This window comes from Plasmodium fragile (genome assembly GCF_000956335.1).
Source record: "Plasmodium fragile strain nilgiri unplaced genomic scaffold supercont1.78, whole genome shotgun sequence".
In the NCBI taxonomy this organism is placed as follows: domain Eukaryota; phylum Apicomplexa; class Aconoidasida; order Haemosporida; family Plasmodiidae; genus Plasmodium; species Plasmodium fragile.
The window spans coordinates 32,849-53,456 of record NW_012192658.1 but is presented as its reverse complement, the minus strand read 5'-3'; the positions used below and the strand labels follow the sequence as shown (position 1 = coordinate 53,456).

The window sequence follows — 20,608 nt, the reverse complement described above, 5'->3', positions numbered from 1 at the left end:
TCCATGCGTTCATCGCTTTTCCCTTCACCTATATGACCCAACTCTCGTTTTAGTAGCTTCTGCATGTGTACATATATATATATATATATACATCCACGCGCACGTACCCGCATACACACCCCACCAACACACAAATTATATGGAAAAAACGTTGGCCACTTTTTAAGATGAAATAATAATGCCCATTTTTTGGCTGTCTCAGTGTTAGTACATTTTTAACCCCTACTACTACTACATACTTTGATTATTAAATTAGACGAATTCGAAAATGAAGGTGGTACTCCTTTTGTTCTCTTTCATTTTTTTCATTACCAAATGTCATTGTGAAACTGAAGATTATAAACAGCTTCTATTGAAGCTGGACAAGTTGGAGGCGCTGGTGGTGGATGGCTACGAGCTCTTCCACAAAAAAAAAATAGGACAAACGGATATTGAGGTAGATAGCAGTTCTGATGGAACTCGTGTTAATCCTTTAGCTTACAAAATAGTAGATTTTGTGGGCAAGTATTTGGCATTACAACTACCTGGACATGGCCACTTGCTACACATGATAAAAGATTTGGCCTTGAACGTCAATGGTCTAAAATATCTTGTGGAGAGCTACGAAGAATTCAATCAACTGATGCACGTGGTAAACTTCAACTATGATTTGTTGAGAGCAAAACTCAACGACATGTGTGCCCACGAGTATTGCAAAATACCCGAGCATCTAAAAATCACTGACAATGAATTGGACATGCTAAAGAAAGTTGTGTTGGGTTATAGGAAGCCCTTGGACAATATAAAGGACGATATTGGAAAAATGGAGGCCTTCATTAATAAAAATAAGCAAACAATAACAAAAATAAACGAGTTAATTGCTGCGGAGAATGTTAAAGCGTATGGCCAAAACAACAACGGGGCTGTTATTGTAGGTCAGTCAACTGATGGTAATCCAACTGTGAGAGGCAGTGCGGATGCTGCTCGAAGTTCTGGTTTGCTTGATATTCCATCAACTTCTACAAATCAAGACTACAGCAAGCAGAAAACCGCTTACCAAGCCATTTACAACATCATATTTTACACGAACCAGCTAGAGGAGGCGCAAAAGTTAATTGAAGTCCTGGAGAAGCGCGTGAATGTGCTGAAGGAGCACAAAAGCATCAAGGCGCTACTCGACCAGGTCGCAACAGAAAAGGAAAATCTTGCTAAGAATACTAATACCAACACTGGAGATGTAACAACTGTACAGCAAGAAGCCCAAGATAAAATTACCGACCTCGAGAAGCAAATCATAGCCATTGCCAACACGGTGAACTTCGACATGGGTGGTGTGTTCACCAACCCAGAGGAATTGGACTACTACTTGAGGGAGAAGGCAAAGATGGCCGGAACCCTAGTCACCCCCGAAAGCACCAAGTCCATAAGCGCCCCAGGAAAAACAGTTCCAACCATGAAAGAGACCTACCCACACGGAATAACTTACGCTCTACCAGAAAGCACCATTTTGGAACTGATAGAAAATATTGAATCTCAGGAATCATTTGGTGATTTACAAAATCCAGATGATGGACAGCAACCAAATAAAGGAATCATCATTAATGCAGGCACGAGAAAATTATTGCTAGACAAAATTATGAATAAAATTCAAGAGGAAGAAGAGAAATTACCTGCACTACAACAAGAGTACGACCAGAAAATGAAGCTGTACAAACAAAAGCTTCAGGCATTTCTCCCATCACTTAATTATTTTTATGAAGCAAGACTCCACAACACTCTTGTTGCAGAAAAATTTGATGAATTTAAAACTAATAGGGAGGCATATCTGAAGGAGAAAAATGAATTAGAGAAATGCACCTACGAACAAAATATCAATCTAATTAACAAACTGAAAAAACAACTGACCTATTTGGAGGACTACACCTTAAGGAAAGATATCGCTGATGATGAAATTAATTACTTTAGCGATATGGAGTGGAAAATAAAGAACGAAATTTATGAGCTAGATAGGGAAATTCGAAAAAATGAAATCAAGCTCATTGTGGACAATAAGTTTGACTTCTCCGGGGTTCTGGAACTACAAGTACAGAAAGTGTTGATGTTAAAAAAGATAGAGGCTCTGAAAAATGCCCAAAACCTTCTTAAGAATGCCAAGGTCAAGGACGGCCTGTACATTCCCAAGGTGTACAAGAGTGGAGACAAACCAGAGCCCTACTACTTGATTGTCCTCAAAAAGGAGATTGACAAATTGAAGGACTTTATCCCAAAAATTGAGACCATGATCACCACTGAGAAGGCCAAGTCGGTCACGGCACCGGTAGTGATCAAGGGACAATCCCTTAGGGGAGCCAGTGAAACAAAGGAAACGACTACCACATCCCTTGTGGGAGATGCTGTAGCAGCAGCAGGACAAACACAACTAGCAGCAGCATCAGCAGGACAACAAGGAACAGGACAAACAGCAACAGAAGGATCAGCAGGACAAGGGGAACAAGCAGTAACAGAAACAGAAGAAACACCAACAGTACAAACAGAAAAATCAGAACAATCAGAATCAGTAGTTGAAAAATCAACACATGAAACAACAACAACAGGAGGACCAACAGTTGAAGAATCAGCAACAACAGATAAACAACCAGTAGAATCAGAAGCAACACATGAAACACCTCCAGCAGCAATAGGAGAAGGCGCACAAACAACATCATCACCAGAGGAACCAACAGAAGCAGAGGCAGAAGTACCAGCTCCTGGAAAATCAGCAACAACAGCTGAAGAACCAGCACAAAAAACAGAAGCTCCAGCAGATGCAGCAGCAGCAACGACACCTGCACCAGCACCCGTACCTGCAGTACCAACCATGTCTAAACTGGAATACCTCGAAAAGCTTTTGGATTTCTTAAAATCCGCTTACGCATGTCACAAGCACATTTTCCTAACCAACACCACCATGAACCCTGAACTACTGACGCAGTACAAACTTACACCTGATGAGAAAAACATAATTAATCAAAACTCATGTGATGAACTAGACCTCCTATTCAATATTCAAAACAATTTACCAGCCATGTACTCTATATATGACACCATGATCAACGACCTACAGAACCTTTACATTGACTTGTACCAGAAGGAAATGATTTACAACATATATAAGAACAAAGACACGGATACGAAGATTAAGGCTTTCCTGGAAGCATCCAATAGCAATGCGGCTGCGGCGGCTGCCCCTGCTTCTGCGGCACCCCCTACGGTACCCCCTACGACATCCCCTGCGGTGGCCCCTGCTCAGTCAGCAGTAAATGTCACTGATAACGTTGTTACTAATCCTGTAGCCACAACAACGACGACGACAACAGTAACTCCAGGTACCCAAGATTCAGATGCAACCAACACACAAACGACACTTCAAACGGAACAAAACGTATCCGTGAGAGCTAGCAACGAGGATGAACCCAAGGTCACTATTGTACAAATGGAAAAGCCTTACGACAGGTACTTATCCCAAATGGACACATACAACGATTATTTCGCTAAGTTCCTCGAATCTCAAAAAGAGAACATCAATAATATGAATAAAGAACAGTGGGAAACATTAGGTGCTGAAATTGAACAACTGAAAGAAAAAATACAAGTGTCTTTGGACCACTACGGAAAGTATAAGCTAAAATTAGAAAGATTCATGAAGAAGAAGAACAAAATTTCTAATAGCAAGGAACACATTAAAAAACTCACAAGTCTGAAAAACAAATTGGAAAAAAGAAAGAAGTTTTTGAATAACCCATCAAGTGTATTAAAGAATTACACCGTTTTCTTCAACAAGAAGAAGGAAGCAGAAAGGAAGGAAGTAGAAAATACACTTAAGAACACCGAGCTTTTGTTGAAGTACTATAAGGCACAAGCCAAATATTACATAGGTGAACCCTTTCCATTGAAGACCTTAAGTGAAGAGTCCTTGCAGAAGGAGGACAACTACCTAAACTTAGAAAAGTTTAGAGTGTTGAGCAGAATGGAGGGCAGACTTGGAAATAACATCAACTTGGAGAAGGAAACCATAACCTACCTTTCCAGTGGACTGCACCACGTCTTTACAGAACTGAAGGAAATTATAAACAACAAGAGATACACTGGTAGCGACCACAAAAAGAACAGTGAAGCAGTTAAGAAGGCGTTGCAGGAATACCAAGATTTGCTCCCCAAGGTGGCCACTAAGGCAAGCCCTTCCTTACCAGCAGCACCAGCACAACCAGTAACACCACCAGTAACACCACCAGTAACACCAGCAGAAGAAACAGAAGAATCAGCAGCAGAAGCAGAAGAATCAGCACCCACAGCACCACCAGTAAAACAAGAAGCAGGACCAACGGCAGAGGCACCAGTAGCAGCAGAAACAGCAGCAGAAGCACCAGAACCAGAAACAGAAACAGAAACAGAAACAGAAACAGAAACAGGAGAAACACAAACACGTGAAGAATCAGCAGCTGGAACAGTACAAACAACACCAGCGGCAGGAGGAGAAGGACAAACCGGACAGACAACACAAGACGTAAAAGCACAGGACTACGACGAAGTAATCGCTCTCCCCCTGTTCGGCAACAACGATGACGATGGCGACTACGACGAGGAAGACCAAGTAACAACTGGTGAGGCAGAAAATGCGCAGCCTGAAGTGATCATACCAGAAGGAATAAGCGAGTACGAAGTGGTATACATAAAGCCATTAGCAGGAATATATAACACAATAAAGAAACAACTGGCTAATCACGTGGCCGCATTCAACACTAACATAATTGACATGTTAGATTCTAGATTGAAGAAGAGAAGCTACTTCTTAAGTGTGTTAGAATCTGATTTTAACCCATTTAAATATTCCTCATCCGGCGAATATATCATGAAGGACCCATACAAACTGCTGGATTATGAGCAGAAGAAGAAGCTGCTAGGAAGCTACAAGTACATCAGTGCGTCGATCGACAAGGATATAGCCACCGCGAAAGACGGCCTAGCGTACTTCAACAAGATGAGTGAATTGTATAAGAATCACATGGATGCAGTGCATGCACATATTCAAAGCATAGAAAAGGGTGACAGTGAAACTGATGGTGACCAATTGAATGCCAAGAATGAAGAAGCGAAGAAATATCTGCCTTTCCTGAACAGCATCCAAAAGGAGTACGAAACCCTCATGAACAAGGTACACATCTATACGGACAACCTAAAAAAATTTATGAACAAGTACCCGATTGAGAAAAAAGAAACTGAAATTATTGTGAACAAATTGGAGAACTACACTAAAATGGATGAGAAGTTAGAGATCTTCAAACAATCCAAGAAAGAAACTGATGTAAGATCTTCTGGTCTGTTGGAAAAATTCAAGAGCTCAAAATTAATTAATGAAGAAGAGTCCAAGAAAGTATTATCCAAGCTGTTAAATGTGCAAACTCAGTTGTTACATATAAGTTCCGATCATAAATGTACAGATACCGTTGTGCCTGATAATGCAGCCTGCTATAGGTACTTGGACGGAACAGAAGAATGGAGATGTTTGTTAACCTTTAAAGAAGTATCAGGCAAGTGTGTGCCAGCACCGAATATGACTTGTATGGATAACAATGGTGGTTGTGCCCCTGAAGCTGAATGTAGTATGCCTGACAATAAGGAAATTGTGTGTAAATGTACTAAAGAAGGTTCTGAGCCACTCTTCCAGGGAGTTTTCTGTAGCTCTTCCAGCTTCCTAAGCTTGTCGTTCTTATTGCTCATTTTGCTTTTCCTTCTTAACATGGAGCTTTAAAAATAAAACAATAAAAAATGCAGAGAGGCGCCACGTGTAATTTTTTTTTTTTTTTTTTTTTTTTTTTCTCTGGCCTAGCATTTTAAGTTCTTAACTAGGCTTTGGCTGCACAATTCTTTTTTTAAAAATAATGGCATATATATAAAAAAAAAAAAAAAAAAACCAGCAACACATTTTGTCATGTCCGTTTTAAATGATATATATATATGTACATATGCATGTGTCGTTCCTAAAAAATGAAAAAAAAAAAAAAAAAAAATCTTTCAACATACACCCCTACATAAGTTTTACTAGATAGATCAACGCACAAATCTGCATCGGGATTAATTTCGTGTCATGTTTACACCATGGTGAGAGTGAGAGGTCTTTAACAACGCGCCAAACGTTGTATGAATATAACATAGGCGCAATTTTATACCCCCATGAAGGGTCAGTAGCATGCACATATTTTATATACACATGGTAACATACACCAATTGTTACATTGCTCTCTGTGGAATGCTAATGCACGTTGACAACACCCTTCAAAGCAGAGCGACGTCAAAACGTGAGGTGAAAAAGAATTGGCCTCTGTGGTTCAATCCCATTGCTACCTATATGTTTATATATATATTATATACACCATTATAGCTTGAGCATTTTTTATGTTATATCTTATGTTACTTTATTTTATTTTATTTTCCTTTTTTTTTTTTTTTTTCTTTTAAAATCTCAAACTAGCACAATTTAGTAACTTTCTTTTCCCCCTTTTTTTTTTTTTTAATCGAAATTACAAGCTTATATTTTTTCAAAGCACGGTGCTGTTTATTCTTGTGGCTTGGTGATTTATTCCTCCGGTTGGCACAGAGAAAAAAAAAAAAAAATCCTGATTTTGTGTGCCAACTAGCGCTTGAAAATGACTGTAGGTTATTCTTGGTGGGGGGTTGGAAAATTTAACTTTGAAATTCCCGCGCGATTGGCGCCATATATATATCAATGACGAGTGTTATGGCGGAGGTAGGAACTGGGAGGCTGCGTGGGGGAGGCAGTCATTATGCAAGCAACCGGGTGAACAACGGCGCTAACGGTACTGTCCGGGCAGGAGGGGACACCCAACTGATGTTGAGGGCCGGTGTTGATGATCTGGCAAGAGGAATAATACGCAGTTTTTCCCCGAGGTATAACGCAAATGCTGTTACCCTCCCCTCGACTGAAAAGAAAAGCAAATCAAAGGTGGACATACACAGTGAAGGGAATAGTGCTATAGAGGAGGGAATCTCCCGCACACATAATTGTTCGCAAAAAAAAAATAACCACGGGGATGAAAAAGGAAGGGATGTGCGTGGAAGTAAAAAAAAAATTTACATTAACGGGAAAACGTGCGCAAAAAAAAGCGGCACACAAAATGATTATGTCGTCAACGAATGGAACAATGAACAAATAAATTTTAATTTAAAAAATGAAGAAATCAGTTTTTTTGGAGAGGACCAAAATAACAAAATGGATTATGCACACCTGCATGGGAAACACAAGACTGTTCCAAATAGGGAACAAAGGCGGCAGGGGGGTAGTGAAAAAAAGATAACCAGCAATGGTCACATGGTTAGTGAAATAAAGCAGAGCGCACACGTGGGGGATATGTCCAACCAAAATTTGAGTGACAAAAAGGATGGAAAAAGTGTTGAGGCGAACCATGTGGACAGGGGGCAGCAGCATAAGGGGACCCTCCAGCAGGGGAAGAGAAATCATTATAGTGATGGGAAATTTGTGAGGGAACAACCAAATGCAAATTATTATAATAGATTCGATTACGTCAAAAGGGAAAGGATGGTGGACCATTATAAAAAGTTAGACGCTGTTTACTCCAGCCATAGTGGAAGGAGCAATCGCGATTATCATCAAAGGGGTAGCTACCGGAACGAACCCATTGGTAGGGGAACAAAGGATAGGGGACATCATTACTACCCTAAAAGGAGAACCGACAAGGCGGCACAAGGAGGAAGGAGAGAGCAAAATGGAAATATACATAACAGCGGTGATGCGGTTCCCTCCCCTTTGAATAATCCCCACACACACGGCAGCAACACGGACATGAATTACCCCAGTAACATTGTGAAGAGAAGGGGAAGCGGAAAAAATACCAACTGTAATCACACTGGTGAACATGAAAAGGGGGGAAGACAAAAAGAAGTACGTGGGGTTGAGGTGGACCAATTGGTGGACTCATTTCAACAAAATTTTGCACACACAAATGAAGTCCATCATCCCAGTCAGGGGAAAACATATTCCCAATTTAATCTGAACGAGAAATCAGAAGAACATTTCACTTATAGTCTTCACGAAACCAATGAGAAAAGTACCTCCACGCTGGCAAATAATTATTTAAACGAATCTAACCAAGTCAATATGGTTGCAAATATTTGTACAAGGGCTCTACTTGAAAAAGAAACTGAAAGAGGCCAAAGTGGGTCATATTATATTCATCAGGAGGTGAAAAATAATGACGTGGTGGAAGTGTCAAGGCCAGAACCGAACGGGCAAAACATGAATAACGATGTGGAGAAAAAGGACAACATAAATAAGACCCCCAATGGAGGTACCTACCAGAAGGATACCCCACCGATGCGAGGTAGAGAAAATGCGAATGACAATGTGAGGAAATTGAAGAGAGAAGAAGAAAAAAAAAAAGTAATGAACTGGAAGATGGAGGAACAGACGCTGCTTGAGGAAGGGTTGAGGGTTTACAAGGATTTAAAAAATTGCCCAGAAAAATGGGAAAAGGTTAGCGCAATTGTGAAGACCAAGGGTCCAGAGGACTGCTTGAAGCGGTTCCTCTACTGCAGGTTCATCGTTCTGAAGGAGAAGAAAAAGATGGAGGAGAAGGAGCTGCAGGAACGGCAGAGCAAACTCCAACCGAACGCACAGAACGAAGCGAACGAACCGGATGAGGAAGGCAATGAGCAGGCCAATAATGAGGAGCTCGAGCAGGACATTGACAGCGACGATATGAACATAAACAACAATGCCAACATAACGGGGAAGAGTCTTGTGCTTGGAAACGTCCACATTAAAAATATATCGCTGTACAAGGCCATCCAGTTGAAGTAGGTGCTTGCAACAGGGACCTGCGCATAGTGATGGGGGGGTCACCATCGCCAGAACACTAGAGCAGCTGAGCACGCCCCACATGTGTACACTTCATATGTGCTCTCTTCACATATACATGCCCACGTATCCCCCCTTTTTTTATCCCCCAAGGCTACAGCTGCTTTGCACCCGGTGCTGCAACACATTTGATGTCACCACGACGAGCAAAGATGCACCCCAGTTAGGTAGAGCAGAAATGTGCGCCCTGAGCATTTGGTGCGTCAGGCGTTTTTTTTTTGTTGTTGTTGTCTTTTTTTTTTTTTTTTGTTTTCATTGTGGCATAATCATGATGTTGTTTTTTGTCACCCCCCACCCCCCTCTTTGCATATAGTTTGCACCTGCGTGAACTGCAGCAGCAATGCTGTTGTGGAAGTGTACAGAAATATTTGCTTCATGGAGAACAGTTGCGTGTGTGTTTTGAAGTTTAACCAGTGCTCGCTGATGGTAAGCCTATGGTAGAAACGACTCCACGGAGTTTTTCTTTTTTTTTGTGACGTCGTCCTTACATTTATTGTTTCCTCATTTTTACATTATTTTTTTTTTTTTCCCCCTTTCTTTTTTAGGACTTGTTAAGTGGGGATTACAGTGTGAATTGCGACAGCTGCGGGAGGAAGAGCATCCTGAAGAATGTCACTTCAGGTACTGCCTCAAATTGGATGGGCGTTGTGCCAGGGGAAGGACAGTTGCCCATCACGCCTGTGTGTGTATATGGATGAAAAGACACCCACTTGCGCATCGTCATTTTTTTTTTTTTACCGACACGCTATTTACCTCCACCCCCCGTGACAGGAAAAGAAATGCACATCAACTGCCAGAAGTGCTTCACCAAGCTGGAGTTCAAATACAGCGGTTTCTCTTTTGACGAGATAGTTAGCGCAAACAATGCCGCGATAAAAAAGTAAAGCCATTCGTGTGCTTTTGTGTGCACCAACAGAGGGGCACGCACGTGCACACTTTATGCCCCCCAATGCGTGCACGAGTGCAAACTTTTTTGTGGGTGTTCATATGGTACAACACGCTGTTCCCCCCCCTCCTTTGCAGAATCGATGACATGATAAACAAACTTTTCACGAAAAAAAAGTCCAACAAAAAGGCTGTACCTACACCGAACAATTTGAAGATAGAAAAATTCAAAAACGTTATAAAAGTAAATAATATAGAAGTGAAGGATGGTGCGTGCAAGCATTTTAAAAAGTCCCATCGCCTCTTCAAATTCCCCTGTTGTAACAAGGTGAGCGTTTGCCGCGTATTGACAAACCACCGCAATGTGTATGTGCACCCCTTTTGGTTTGTGCGCCTTTCCCCGTTTACCACCCATTTTTTGAAGATACAACATCACTACACCTTTTGCTGCTCCCCCATCCTACGCTATTTTTTTTTTTTTTTTTCTCCCTTTTTTTTTAAAGATATTTCCGTGCCCCACTTGCCATGATTTAAATAGCAACCACGAATGTGGCATTGCCAAGAGAGTCATTTGCGGATTCTGTTTCCGTGAATTTGATGATGATGATGTGTGTGTATGTCAGCGGGACAAGAAGACGAAGAAAGGCGGGAACTTCTGGGAGGTTTGCGAAATGAGAAAAAAAAAAAAAAAACGTCGTGCGCATTAACCGACGTTGTGCCACGTGTACAATACGGGTTATATATTATCCATGCACGCGCAACATGCGCATGGTGTGTGCATACACGTATGCCCCCTTTTCGCGCGCCCACACACCTTTCACCACTGCCCCCATTTCAACTTTTCCAGGGAGGAAAAGGATGCCGCAACGCAATCACGCTAAGCAAAAATGACTCCAAAAAGTACAAGTTGTTGAACCGGCAAACTGTGCAGAAGAAAAAGAAGAAGTAGCACACGCGGGTCAAAGCTGTGCGGCAAACCGGCGCGTCGACACATTTGTCCCATTTGCATCTTCACAAATGGGGGGAATGCATACTGTGCTGCGCAGTATGTGGCTTTAATTTTTGTTTTGTCTTTTTTTCACGTTTGTTTACTTTTTAATTTTTTTTTTTTTTTAACGCGCATTTTTTTCCAGTTAGCCATTTCCCCCTTTTTGTTTTTTTTTTTTTATTTTGCTTCACATTTATATAACGCTGTGTGATTTATTTTTAAAACTTTAATTTACTATGATGCGTAAATTTAAATTGGGGAATTCATTTGCGGTAAATGGGTAGGAAGTTAGAAAAAAAAATTTGATGAGCAGTAGGTGTGCGTGTCTGTCTAAATGAGCGGATACCTTTGGACAACTATATTAATGGTCACGTAAAGGTTTAACTTTTTCGTGAAAAACCTCGCGCGTGGCTTCAAAGGCACGCCGTTGGTCTATTCGTTAGCAACGCTGAGGTAATCATGCAAACACAAAAAAAAGAAAAAAAAGGAAAAAGCGGGAGCGAAGCGAGACACAAAAAAAAAAATTACAAATCGAATGAGATATAGAATATAATAAAATAACACCATAAACGCACGCTATGTATAAAATAAAGGGCATGCAATTTTACAAAAAAAAAAAAAAAAAAAAAAAAAAAGGGGGAAAACCTTTTTTTCCGAGCGTGCATCAAATTGGGTCCTTAGGAGACAAAAACAAATATTGGCACCTGCGATGGGGGGGAAAGGGACAGGGGGGAGGAATTGGAAACGCGGTATGGACGAAGGGGGAGTCAAGGAAATGGAAAAATGGACAAATGGCGGGTGGGCCTGTTTCACCGTCCGTTCGCGCTGCGCCTTACTTATGAGTGAAATGCAACTTATGAATGTTGAGAAAGCCTGGCTCTCCATCGTACTGGAAGTAAATTTTATTCTTGTTTTGAATAAACGTTTTGTCAATCTTAACCTTGATGTCACTGCCCTGGCAGAGTTTAATCGCACTGGACATGCCGATCTGCACCTGAAGGATGTGGAACATATTACGAAATCCGATTACTTCAATAACTTTGTCATCCATCTTTTGCTTTCTGTACTTTTGCTTCCGTTTTTTTTGCCTGTAAAAGTCCAGTCTGTGCGATTTGTATATGTTGCTATAGTCGAATGACTGCTCATTCATTGAGGGGGAAGGATTCTGTTCCTGTTGTGGATGATTGACTCCTTCATTTTGTGAAGGTGTAATCTCATTTGTTTTTTCATTTTGGAAAAACTCCGAAGGGTTGAGATTTTCCCCAGATGAATGTTCTAAAGCAGCACTTTTTATAAATTCTGCCATGGCCATTTTTTTATGGTCATCAAAAGGATGGCCAGTTCCCTCGCTGAAACTGTTCGAAAGAACTCCTACGTTATTTTCATTATGCACATTATCATTCATTGAGCATCCAATAAAGCTGCTATTGCTGGAGGTGTTATTTGATTTGTTTCCATCCATTTGTGGTTCCTTCATTTTCTTTTTACTTGTCTTCCTTTTAACATGTTCCTCTTTTTGCCTATCAATATCAGAATGGTAGCTTTTATCTTTTTCATCATCTTTCCATATTTTAATTCCTCCAAGAAAGTAGGGGATGTTAATCAAACACACACTTTCTATGTCCTCATCAATTTTGACCTTTTTCCCATCACAGTAAAGTTTTATATTTTTGTTTAATTTATATTTGTATGTATTGAAGCAGAGATCCCTGAACCCTACTTCTCCATACAGTATTTTATTTCCAATTCTGCTATTAAAAAAATGGGGGAACTTTTTCCTGATATTATCAAAATGGAGAGCTAATCTGGAGATTAGTCCAAAGTCGAAATAATTTATGAAGCTATTGTTTAAAATGATATTGTTGTTTAGGTCATAAGCTTTCATGTTCCATACATCTATGTATTTATTTTTTGCACTTTTTATTTGGTTTAAGTACATCAATGGGTCGTTATTGTACCCGCACCCCCATCCTAGACTGTAACTTAAATCATTTCCTGTTCCTAGCGGGAGTATACCGATAGGTGTAGATGCTATGTACGATTCCAGAGAATGTTTGTGTGATATTTTTTCCTTATCTTCACCTTTGGTAACGTTTTTTATAATTTTTTTTTTTTCCTTTGAGTGCACAACTTTGTACCCATTATCTATTTGGAAGATGACGCCTTCATCACTTCGCTCTGGATCTACCGCTTCCAATTTGGAGAGTCCATCATTCAGGGGGGTCTTCCCTTTTAGATCCCCTTGGCAATCATCCTTGCAATTACCCTCGCAATTATGCTCGTAATTATGCTCGCAACAATCCTGGAAAGCACCCGGGAAGGCACCCTGGCGGGGTGTCACATCGTCCCCATTGCAGAGATACCCTGGAGTGCCGCCATAACAATCAGCGGTGCCGCTGTTAAGTGAATTTCCATTACTGTAGTTCGAACTGGTACCATTACCAGAGTGCTGCTTATTGTCTACCTTGTTTTGGTTGGGCCCCAAGGTCCCGTCCGGTTCATCATTTGGGTTCACTCCTTCATTACCCTCCTGACAATAGGAAGGAGAATTTTCATTTAATTTGGTTTTCATTGGTAAACAACTGGTGGACTTTTCCTTATAATCATGGTAAAGAATATTGTCAAACATTTTTTCATTTTCCTGCCCGCTTCGGGCTTCAAAATAGGAGTCCTCATTATTATTCTCTGTACAATTACTATATAAGAGTGTATTGCTATTGTAGTATTTGTCCATCATGGAGTTTTCATTTTGGAAGCTCTTCACGGTGCTTCCCTTGTAGGCTTCGTCTTCGCAGAGTTCACCTCCGTTTTCTCCATTGTCCTCCTTTTCATCTCCTTTTTTTTTGAAGTTCCTCAATTTTTCCAGGATGTACAGATACTTTCCGTTTCCGTACTTGGCTTCTGTACCCCATTTGGCCAGATCCTTGGGGCTGCTTTGCCCAGAGCTCCAGCCATTCATTTCGCTATTCAGATCGTTACTCAGGTGTTGACGCAGATCTTCATTTAAGTAGCCACTCAACTGACTAATTAAGTCTCCCTTCAATTCATCATTCAGGGTGGCGGAATCGTCTATGCGTCTACCGCCTGCAAACGCACCCTTTACATTGGGCATGAGCTTCGGCGCGAACTCATCACTTTGATTTTCGCCCCACACGTGCGCTGAACAGGAGTCATTCCCAAAGTACGTTTCGGCGTTTTCCTCACTTATGTGACCCTCATCATCGTCATCGTCACTACAATGGTCTGCATTTTCCCCATCAGCATTCTTCTCACTTCTTTTTTTTAAAAAAAAAGTGCTTGGCTTTTTTGCTTGTGAGGTCATATTATTTGCCCACTTTTTCCTAAGTGCGTCTTTATTGTGTTTCAACTTTGCCGTAATGTTCATGATGGTTTTATTTAGGAATGTATTTTTGGTGGAGACAAGAACTTGTTCATTTTTTTTATCATCCCCAAACATTTTGTTGTTATATTTGCCCTTGTTCTTTGCCTGCAGAGTATCCATGGCAACTTCATTTGCAAAAAATTTTAATAACGTGTCGACGAAGATGCTTATGGTTCCGTCCCCTCCACATAGAAGGATGATTACTCTGTTGAGGCACATCATTTCCTTATACATATTGAGGGCATTTAACACATTTTTTTCACTTTTTATACTTATGATTTGTAGGGGGTTAAAATACATGAGCAATTCTTGGTAGAGTTTTTTTCCAACTTGGCCTCCACTTTTTACATTTAGAAAAATGAGGAGAATTCTTCTACTACTTTTTATTTCATAGATTGGTAAATGCATGGGGAAGAAATTCAGAAGAAAGTTTTCATGCACTGGGATTATATTATTTTTTGCTTTTAAACAATTGTGGAATGATTTAAATTTTCTCATTTTGTGAAACATGGAAAAGTGGTTTATATAGTCCAGGCAGAGCTTTTCATCTGGTGCGTGGTTGCTAAGAAGGGATGATTTTCTTCCTTTCGTGTGTTGTTCCGGTTTCTTCTCTTTTGCGTTTGTTTCTTGTGGGTTCAACTGACCCGTTCCATTATGATGGGGCGTCTCATCGAAAGCATTGACGGTGTAACTGAGTACCACCTCATCCTTGCCCACTGTTGCCTCGTTCACACGGTGGTAAGCATTGGTCAAGAAGTCTAGAAGGACGTTTTCTTTAATGGCAACTTCATACGGGAGAAGGACATACTTGTTATTTCCATATGTACAAATTGCATCCTTCACTTGTTTTTTTTTATCATGTATTTGATTTTTTTTTTTTGCAACTCTCGCTATGCAGTGGACATGAAAATATTTGTTGCACCAAATGCATTTATATATATACTGTTTGACAAAGGGAGGAAAGGAGAAGTAGGAAAATTTTTTACTACAAATATTGCATTTATTATTCCACATGCAATTCCTAATTCTTATAAACTTATGTTTATTTTTGAAGAACACGGTCGTTTTGCAGGTCATCAAGTTTGAGTTTGGGGCACATTCTATGTGGCATTTATTTCTGCACACCACGCATTCGAAAATGTCTTTTTTGAAAAAAATAAATGAGTAGATGCTTTCATTGCATACGTTACACAATTCCGTTGTGTTAATACTTTTTATATCAAATATATGTGGGCTATACGTTATATGATAAAATTCATTATTCATTTGTTCTACATGTGTGTGTTCACGCGTTTGTGAAAGGGTGGGTTCTACTATTTGTGCTTCTTCATTGGCCGCGCAACATTTCTGGTCCTCCGCTAGCTCGGCTTCCTTTTTGCCGTTTCCGTGGCGCACATTATTTATCTGTATATATATATTGACCTTTTTCTTCTTTTTGTTTTTACGACGAGCAAAGATGATACTAATGAGCACTATGCATAAGCAAAAGAGCAATTTCAATATTCCTATCCCTAGAAGATATTCTTTGCATTTATTTATAATGGTCACAAGAAGATTTATATAAACATTTTTATCTATATAGGCAAAATCTTCCATTTCTTATGAATCTTAAATTTTACTAGGCAGGGGGCATTTGGCGTCATGTGCGCGTTGCTGACTCGACCCGCATTTTAAAAGCCCTGGCCTTTTGCGCTGTGTGGTCTTGACACCTCTAGGATTTTGCTCCTCTAAGGCTGCACACCTATGTGTGTATGTGTGTGGGGGGGTGATGAGGTGCTTCTAATTAGGTTCTAAATTATACGCCTCTTCTCTTGTTCCTTTCTCTAATTATCCATAACTATTCCCCAATGTAAGCAAAAATAAGCAAGTGCGTTTTTTTTTTTTTTTTTTTTTTTCTTCAAGTTAAAAGTGTGTTATTTTTTTTAAAAACGCATTTCATTACTGCATTGTCGAGGAAAAGCTCAAGATTTATGCATATTGAAAGGTGTTATAAAAAAAAAAAGGGGGGAAAACGCACGGACAGGTGCCAGGACGGAAAAGGAAAAATCTACCCTTTGGATACAAATTTGTGAGAGAAGTACTGATTTGGCTTCTTTCTACGCTGTTGTATTTTTTTTTTTTTTTTTTTTTTTTTTTTTTTTCTATCAATCCATGTGCTGTGCCCTTTCTGTGAAAACTTCTGGGTAACATATTCATGAGAGAAATGGTTTCTTCCGATTGCTTATCTGTTCGCCTATCTACCCAAGTGTGACTTTTGGGTAAGTTCACTAGTGTAGTGTAGTACGTACACAAATGTAAACAACGCAAATGCCTTTAACCTGCATGCGTAATATATTTTTACCTATTTATAATACATGCGGACGTTGCCCATCACGACTGCGCTGATTTCACGCTGTCCGAAAATATACATGACTTTTTTATGTTGTTTTTCAGTGAATATTAAATTATTAAAAACAACAAAAAAAAGTTACAATGCATTATCTGCATCACTAATTCAAATGCCTGTACTTTTTATGTTTTCTATTTTTTCTAGTTAGAATCTAAATAGTTATAAATATAAAAGGCGGGACAAAAAAAAAAAAAACAAAAGGAAAACAAGGAAAAAAAAAAAAAAGTACCGTTTGGTATAAACAAAAATATATATAAAAAAAAAATTTTTTAATTGCATGAAAAAAAAAAAAAAAAAAAGCGCTTTCCCCAAATATTTATATATACAATATGGCGAATATATATATTTTTTTCCCTCTGTTTTCATACAATTTTAAAATTAAAAGGAAAAACATCAAATTTGTTTTTTTTTTTTTTTTAATTTTATATATACATACGAAAAAAACGATTTTTGAAAAAAAAGGAAGAATTAGCAAAAAAAACGGTCGCGCAAAATATGCCAAAATTTAAAATACAAACATTTTATGGAAAAAAAAAAGGCAAACATATATATGGCGGGGATGTGTTGTGAGAGGGGGGACTGGCTATTTATTTATTTTGTAGGCAAAAAATGTTTATGTAAAAATTGCCAAATGGGGACAATGGGTAAGGACGCGCGCAAGGGAAAGAGAAGAAAAAGTCAACGCAAAAGTGAAATAAAAGTGAGCGTGTAAACGTGAAAGTAAAAAACATTAATTCCCAAAAAAAATTACCAAAAAAACAAAAAAGGAAAATTGAGAAATGAGGGGGAAAATGAAAAAAAAAAAAAAAAAACATACACAACTGTGAGAGGACAGTTTGCATATGCAGCATGACAGTGTAACTTAACCGTACAAAGCATTGTAGTTACATATGCGTGACGTAATATCACGTTCTCAAACAGAATCTAAAAAAAAGTGTTCGCCAAAAAAAAAAAAAAGCCGTTAAGGGTGAAGCAGTTACTGATACGTGCCTTTTTTATTCCGTTCCTGGAAATTATGCCTTTTGGCTGACAAAAAAAAAAAAAACTTCTATCTATTTGTATATTTTTTTTTTCTTGACATGGAGGAACTGCTTTAATTCTACCAGAAGGAAAAATTCATTCTACTGTTCTGCTTAGATTTTGAGTGGGTTTCCTTTTTTAAAGGGCTTAGTTTGGGTTTGCTCAATTCATCACTGGTGTTCGTTGCGTTGGTTGCTTCCGTTGCACTTTTCCTGAAGTCGTTCCAATTTATGTACTTACCGATACTATCATTTTTATTCTGGACGTATTTTTCATCGTCTATGTAGCTATCTGTGTTATTTTCCTGTCCGCTTGTCTTCTTCTTCTTCTCCTCTTCCTCTTTTTTTCTCATATTTGCTTTCATTTCTTTGACGACGTCTTTGAACGGGTTTGTGTAAATGATGACTTCGTTCAGGGTGTGCTGAGTCTGCGAAGGGGGGTGGGGAAGTGTAGCATTGTGTAGCACTTGTGTAGCGGCGTGGACAAACGCGTGTGATACCCTTGGGTGGTACATTAAGATCAAAACACACGTATGTGGCTTATCCGGGACAACGCAATTTCTGTCCATATTTCAAATATTACATCACTAGTTGAAGTGGGGTCCAGATTTTTCAGCTTCTCGAGGGTTTCATTTCCGCCTACAACTGCGTGAGGAATGCGCAAGGGGGGAAAAAAATATATATGTGGTAGCGTAAAACAATGCGCGCAATTAGGGTAACGATTTGTTGGCTGGTTTCGTCAGAACTTATGTTCACACACGGCGGTTGCTTTTTCTCAAGGAAGCGCAAATGCTCTGAAGTCTGCAGACACGTCGGACTCACCCTTTCCCACGCAGGCATCCCCCGTGGTGTACTTCTCCGCCAGGGAAATGTAGAACATGTTTGAGTACATCTGATTGTAGTACCTAAAGAGGTACACATTTCCAAAGCAGCTGTTCTCCGAGGGGGGTTTGTGCCCACTATGTTTCACATATTTAATTGCCACATCACTATCGTCGTCGCTATGTACCGTCATTATGGATTCTTTGAGTGCTTGCATAGCCCTTTCGTCATTTATTTTGTTTCTCATTTTGTGTTTTTTTAATTTTTTTCTCCAATAAAATCCGGATGCCGCTAAATGGTAATTATTTTTACAAGAACCAAAATAAACGATATCCTCCTTTTTATCCTTTTTAAAAATGTCCGTTTTGTCATAATATTTATATTCACTGAGGAATAAAAAATTGTGGCACAGCTTTGGCAAAGTGGAGGCATAGAGTTCCATGTTGATCATGCCTATATCCGTTATAAGTCTCACGTAACTGTTTTTTTTGTTTTTTCGAACCTGCTCATAAATCATATCTTGGACTTGATTCTCAGGAAGGTATACAAAGCTATGTTTGTATGTAACATTCGATATGGTTGAAGTTACACTTTGCGCTAATTTATTGTCACTATAATTTTCACATTTTATTTTTATTTCATTTTCGCTGTCATCCTCTTGATCATCTTGGCCAGCATAGTTTAGAGAGGAGAACAGGTACTTTCCATCTCCTCTTTCCATTTGTGTTCCATCTATGCCTTGTTCTTTATTCTGAGTTGTATCATTTTTGTCTCCCTTTTTCCCCCAAGGATGTTTCTCCATTTGGGCATGTTCATATTTGTCTTGCCCACTTTTTACATCCCCCTTTTTCTTTTGCACTTCGTGAAGGATACTCATAATGGCCCCATTATCCTGAATCGATTGAGCTTTTATTTTTTTGTCCTGAAGAAAGTTTTGGCTGAGTTCATTTGATTTGGTTGTTTTATGTAGGGGGTCCTGTAGGACAATCAAGTCTGTCTTTTCCATCGGGTCATGGGTAATTGGATCAAACATGTCCTTTTTGTTCTGAAATAATTTGTATATTTCTGAGGAGTACACATTCCCCGTTTTTTTATTTAATATAATTTTTGAGTGTTGATTAAAATACTTTCTCGTCACTGGACATATGTACTCATTATTGTGTTTGTAAAAATTTGCTTTAATTAGATTTTTCAGGTCAATCCTTGGTTCTGTTTTTTTCCTTTCCTCCTCCCCCTTGGCCATTTGTTCTAAAACACTTTTTTTATCGTACAGCCTTCCATCTTCATCACAGTAGGGGTCGCTGAAGGGCCTTAGACTTATGCAGCTGAAGAAGGGGAACAATGTTGGTGACATGAGTCAGGTATAGGGGTTGGACCCACTGCATCAGGACATGCCTTCACATAGGCGCACAACGAAATACAGTGGCGGGGGAAAATGTAGCCCTCAGCGGGTACATACATAAACGCATATACATCTATATATATTTATATACGTGCACGTGAGAACGCTCTTGTGCTGCCCCATACGTGTAGTGTTTTTTTCTTTTTTTTTCTCTTGGGACAGTGTAACATATGTATGGAAAAACTGCTCACCAGTAATTAAAAGGGAGGAAGGTTGAATTCCTGGACTTGTGTTGCTTCTTTATCAAGGCATCTCTTCTATACTCTGACTGCAAAATGTACAACTTATCTTTGCTGTGTTTGTGTTTTCCCATTGTGGCCAATTCGAGGGATTTGGCCGCGTAAATATTGAAGCGTAAAAATTGTACGGGAGGGGGTACCCACGGATTGGGGGAACTTGCGTCAGTTTTGTTCCTTTATCTGTATTTTTTTATTTTGTTTCAATTGGGCCGCTTTTTACTTCAGCCCGTTTGCGAGCACTAACTGGAGCATTGGTACCCATCGGCGAGCTCCACACCGAGCTGCACTTTTTTCCAATTGCGCTCTGTACTGTTTTGAAGGGGCGCCCACTCAATGCGCGTCCTGCAGCTTGTACCTTAGCGTATGCACAGCCAGTTGTGAGTTACGTGCATATACGTGCTGAAAACACATTGCGTATGCACTATACGTATGTGTTTTTTTTTTTTTTTTTTCTCCTAGTTCGCTCAGCTATATTTGCCGCCTAACCCATGCGAACGCTGCACAAAGGGGAAAAATGACATGCAAAAATTGTATGTAGAAACACAAACCCATTTTTACCATCTACGTTATG

General features: G+C 39.6%; 4 protein-coding genes across 4 annotated transcripts; 2 read left to right on the top strand and 2 right to left on the bottom strand.

Annotated features, from left to right (window-relative positions):
* Positions 1-268: 268 nt before the first annotated feature.
* Positions 269-5,767, top strand: AK88_04836 (uncharacterized protein; the record flags this gene model as incomplete). Its single annotated transcript, XM_012482440.1, has 1 exon — positions 269-5,767. The coding sequence occupies one exon, from the start codon at positions 269-271 to the stop codon at positions 5,765-5,767; it is 5,499 nt and encodes a 1,832-aa protein (XP_012337863.1).
* Positions 5,768-6,742: 975 nt separating this feature from the next.
* On the top strand, positions 6,743-10,745 carry AK88_04835 (uncharacterized protein; the record flags this gene model as incomplete). Its single annotated transcript, XM_012482439.1, has 8 exons — positions 6,743-8,850; positions 9,005-9,078; positions 9,225-9,337; positions 9,457-9,532; positions 9,683-9,791; positions 9,935-10,124; positions 10,300-10,458; positions 10,644-10,745. The coding sequence occupies 8 exons, from the start codon at positions 6,743-6,745 to the stop codon at positions 10,743-10,745; spliced, it is 2,931 nt and encodes a 976-aa protein (XP_012337862.1).
* A 703-nt stretch (positions 10,746-11,448) lies between these two features.
* Positions 11,449-15,762, bottom strand: AK88_04834 (uncharacterized protein; the record flags this gene model as incomplete). The annotated part of the gene is made up of 2 exons (XM_012482438.1): positions 11,449-11,488; positions 11,621-15,762. The coding sequence occupies 2 exons, from the start codon at positions 15,760-15,762 to the stop codon at positions 11,449-11,451; spliced, it is 4,182 nt and encodes a 1,393-aa protein (XP_012337861.1).
* A 1,892-nt stretch (positions 15,763-17,654) lies between these two features.
* Positions 17,655-20,111, bottom strand: AK88_04833 (uncharacterized protein; the record flags this gene model as incomplete). The annotated part of the gene is made up of 4 exons (XM_012482437.1): positions 17,655-18,002; positions 18,158-18,219; positions 18,397-19,721; positions 19,990-20,111. 4 exons carry the CDS (start codon positions 20,109-20,111, stop codon positions 17,655-17,657), a joined length of 1,857 nt encoding a protein of 618 aa, XP_012337860.1.
* Between the last annotated feature and the right edge of the window lie 497 nt (positions 20,112-20,608).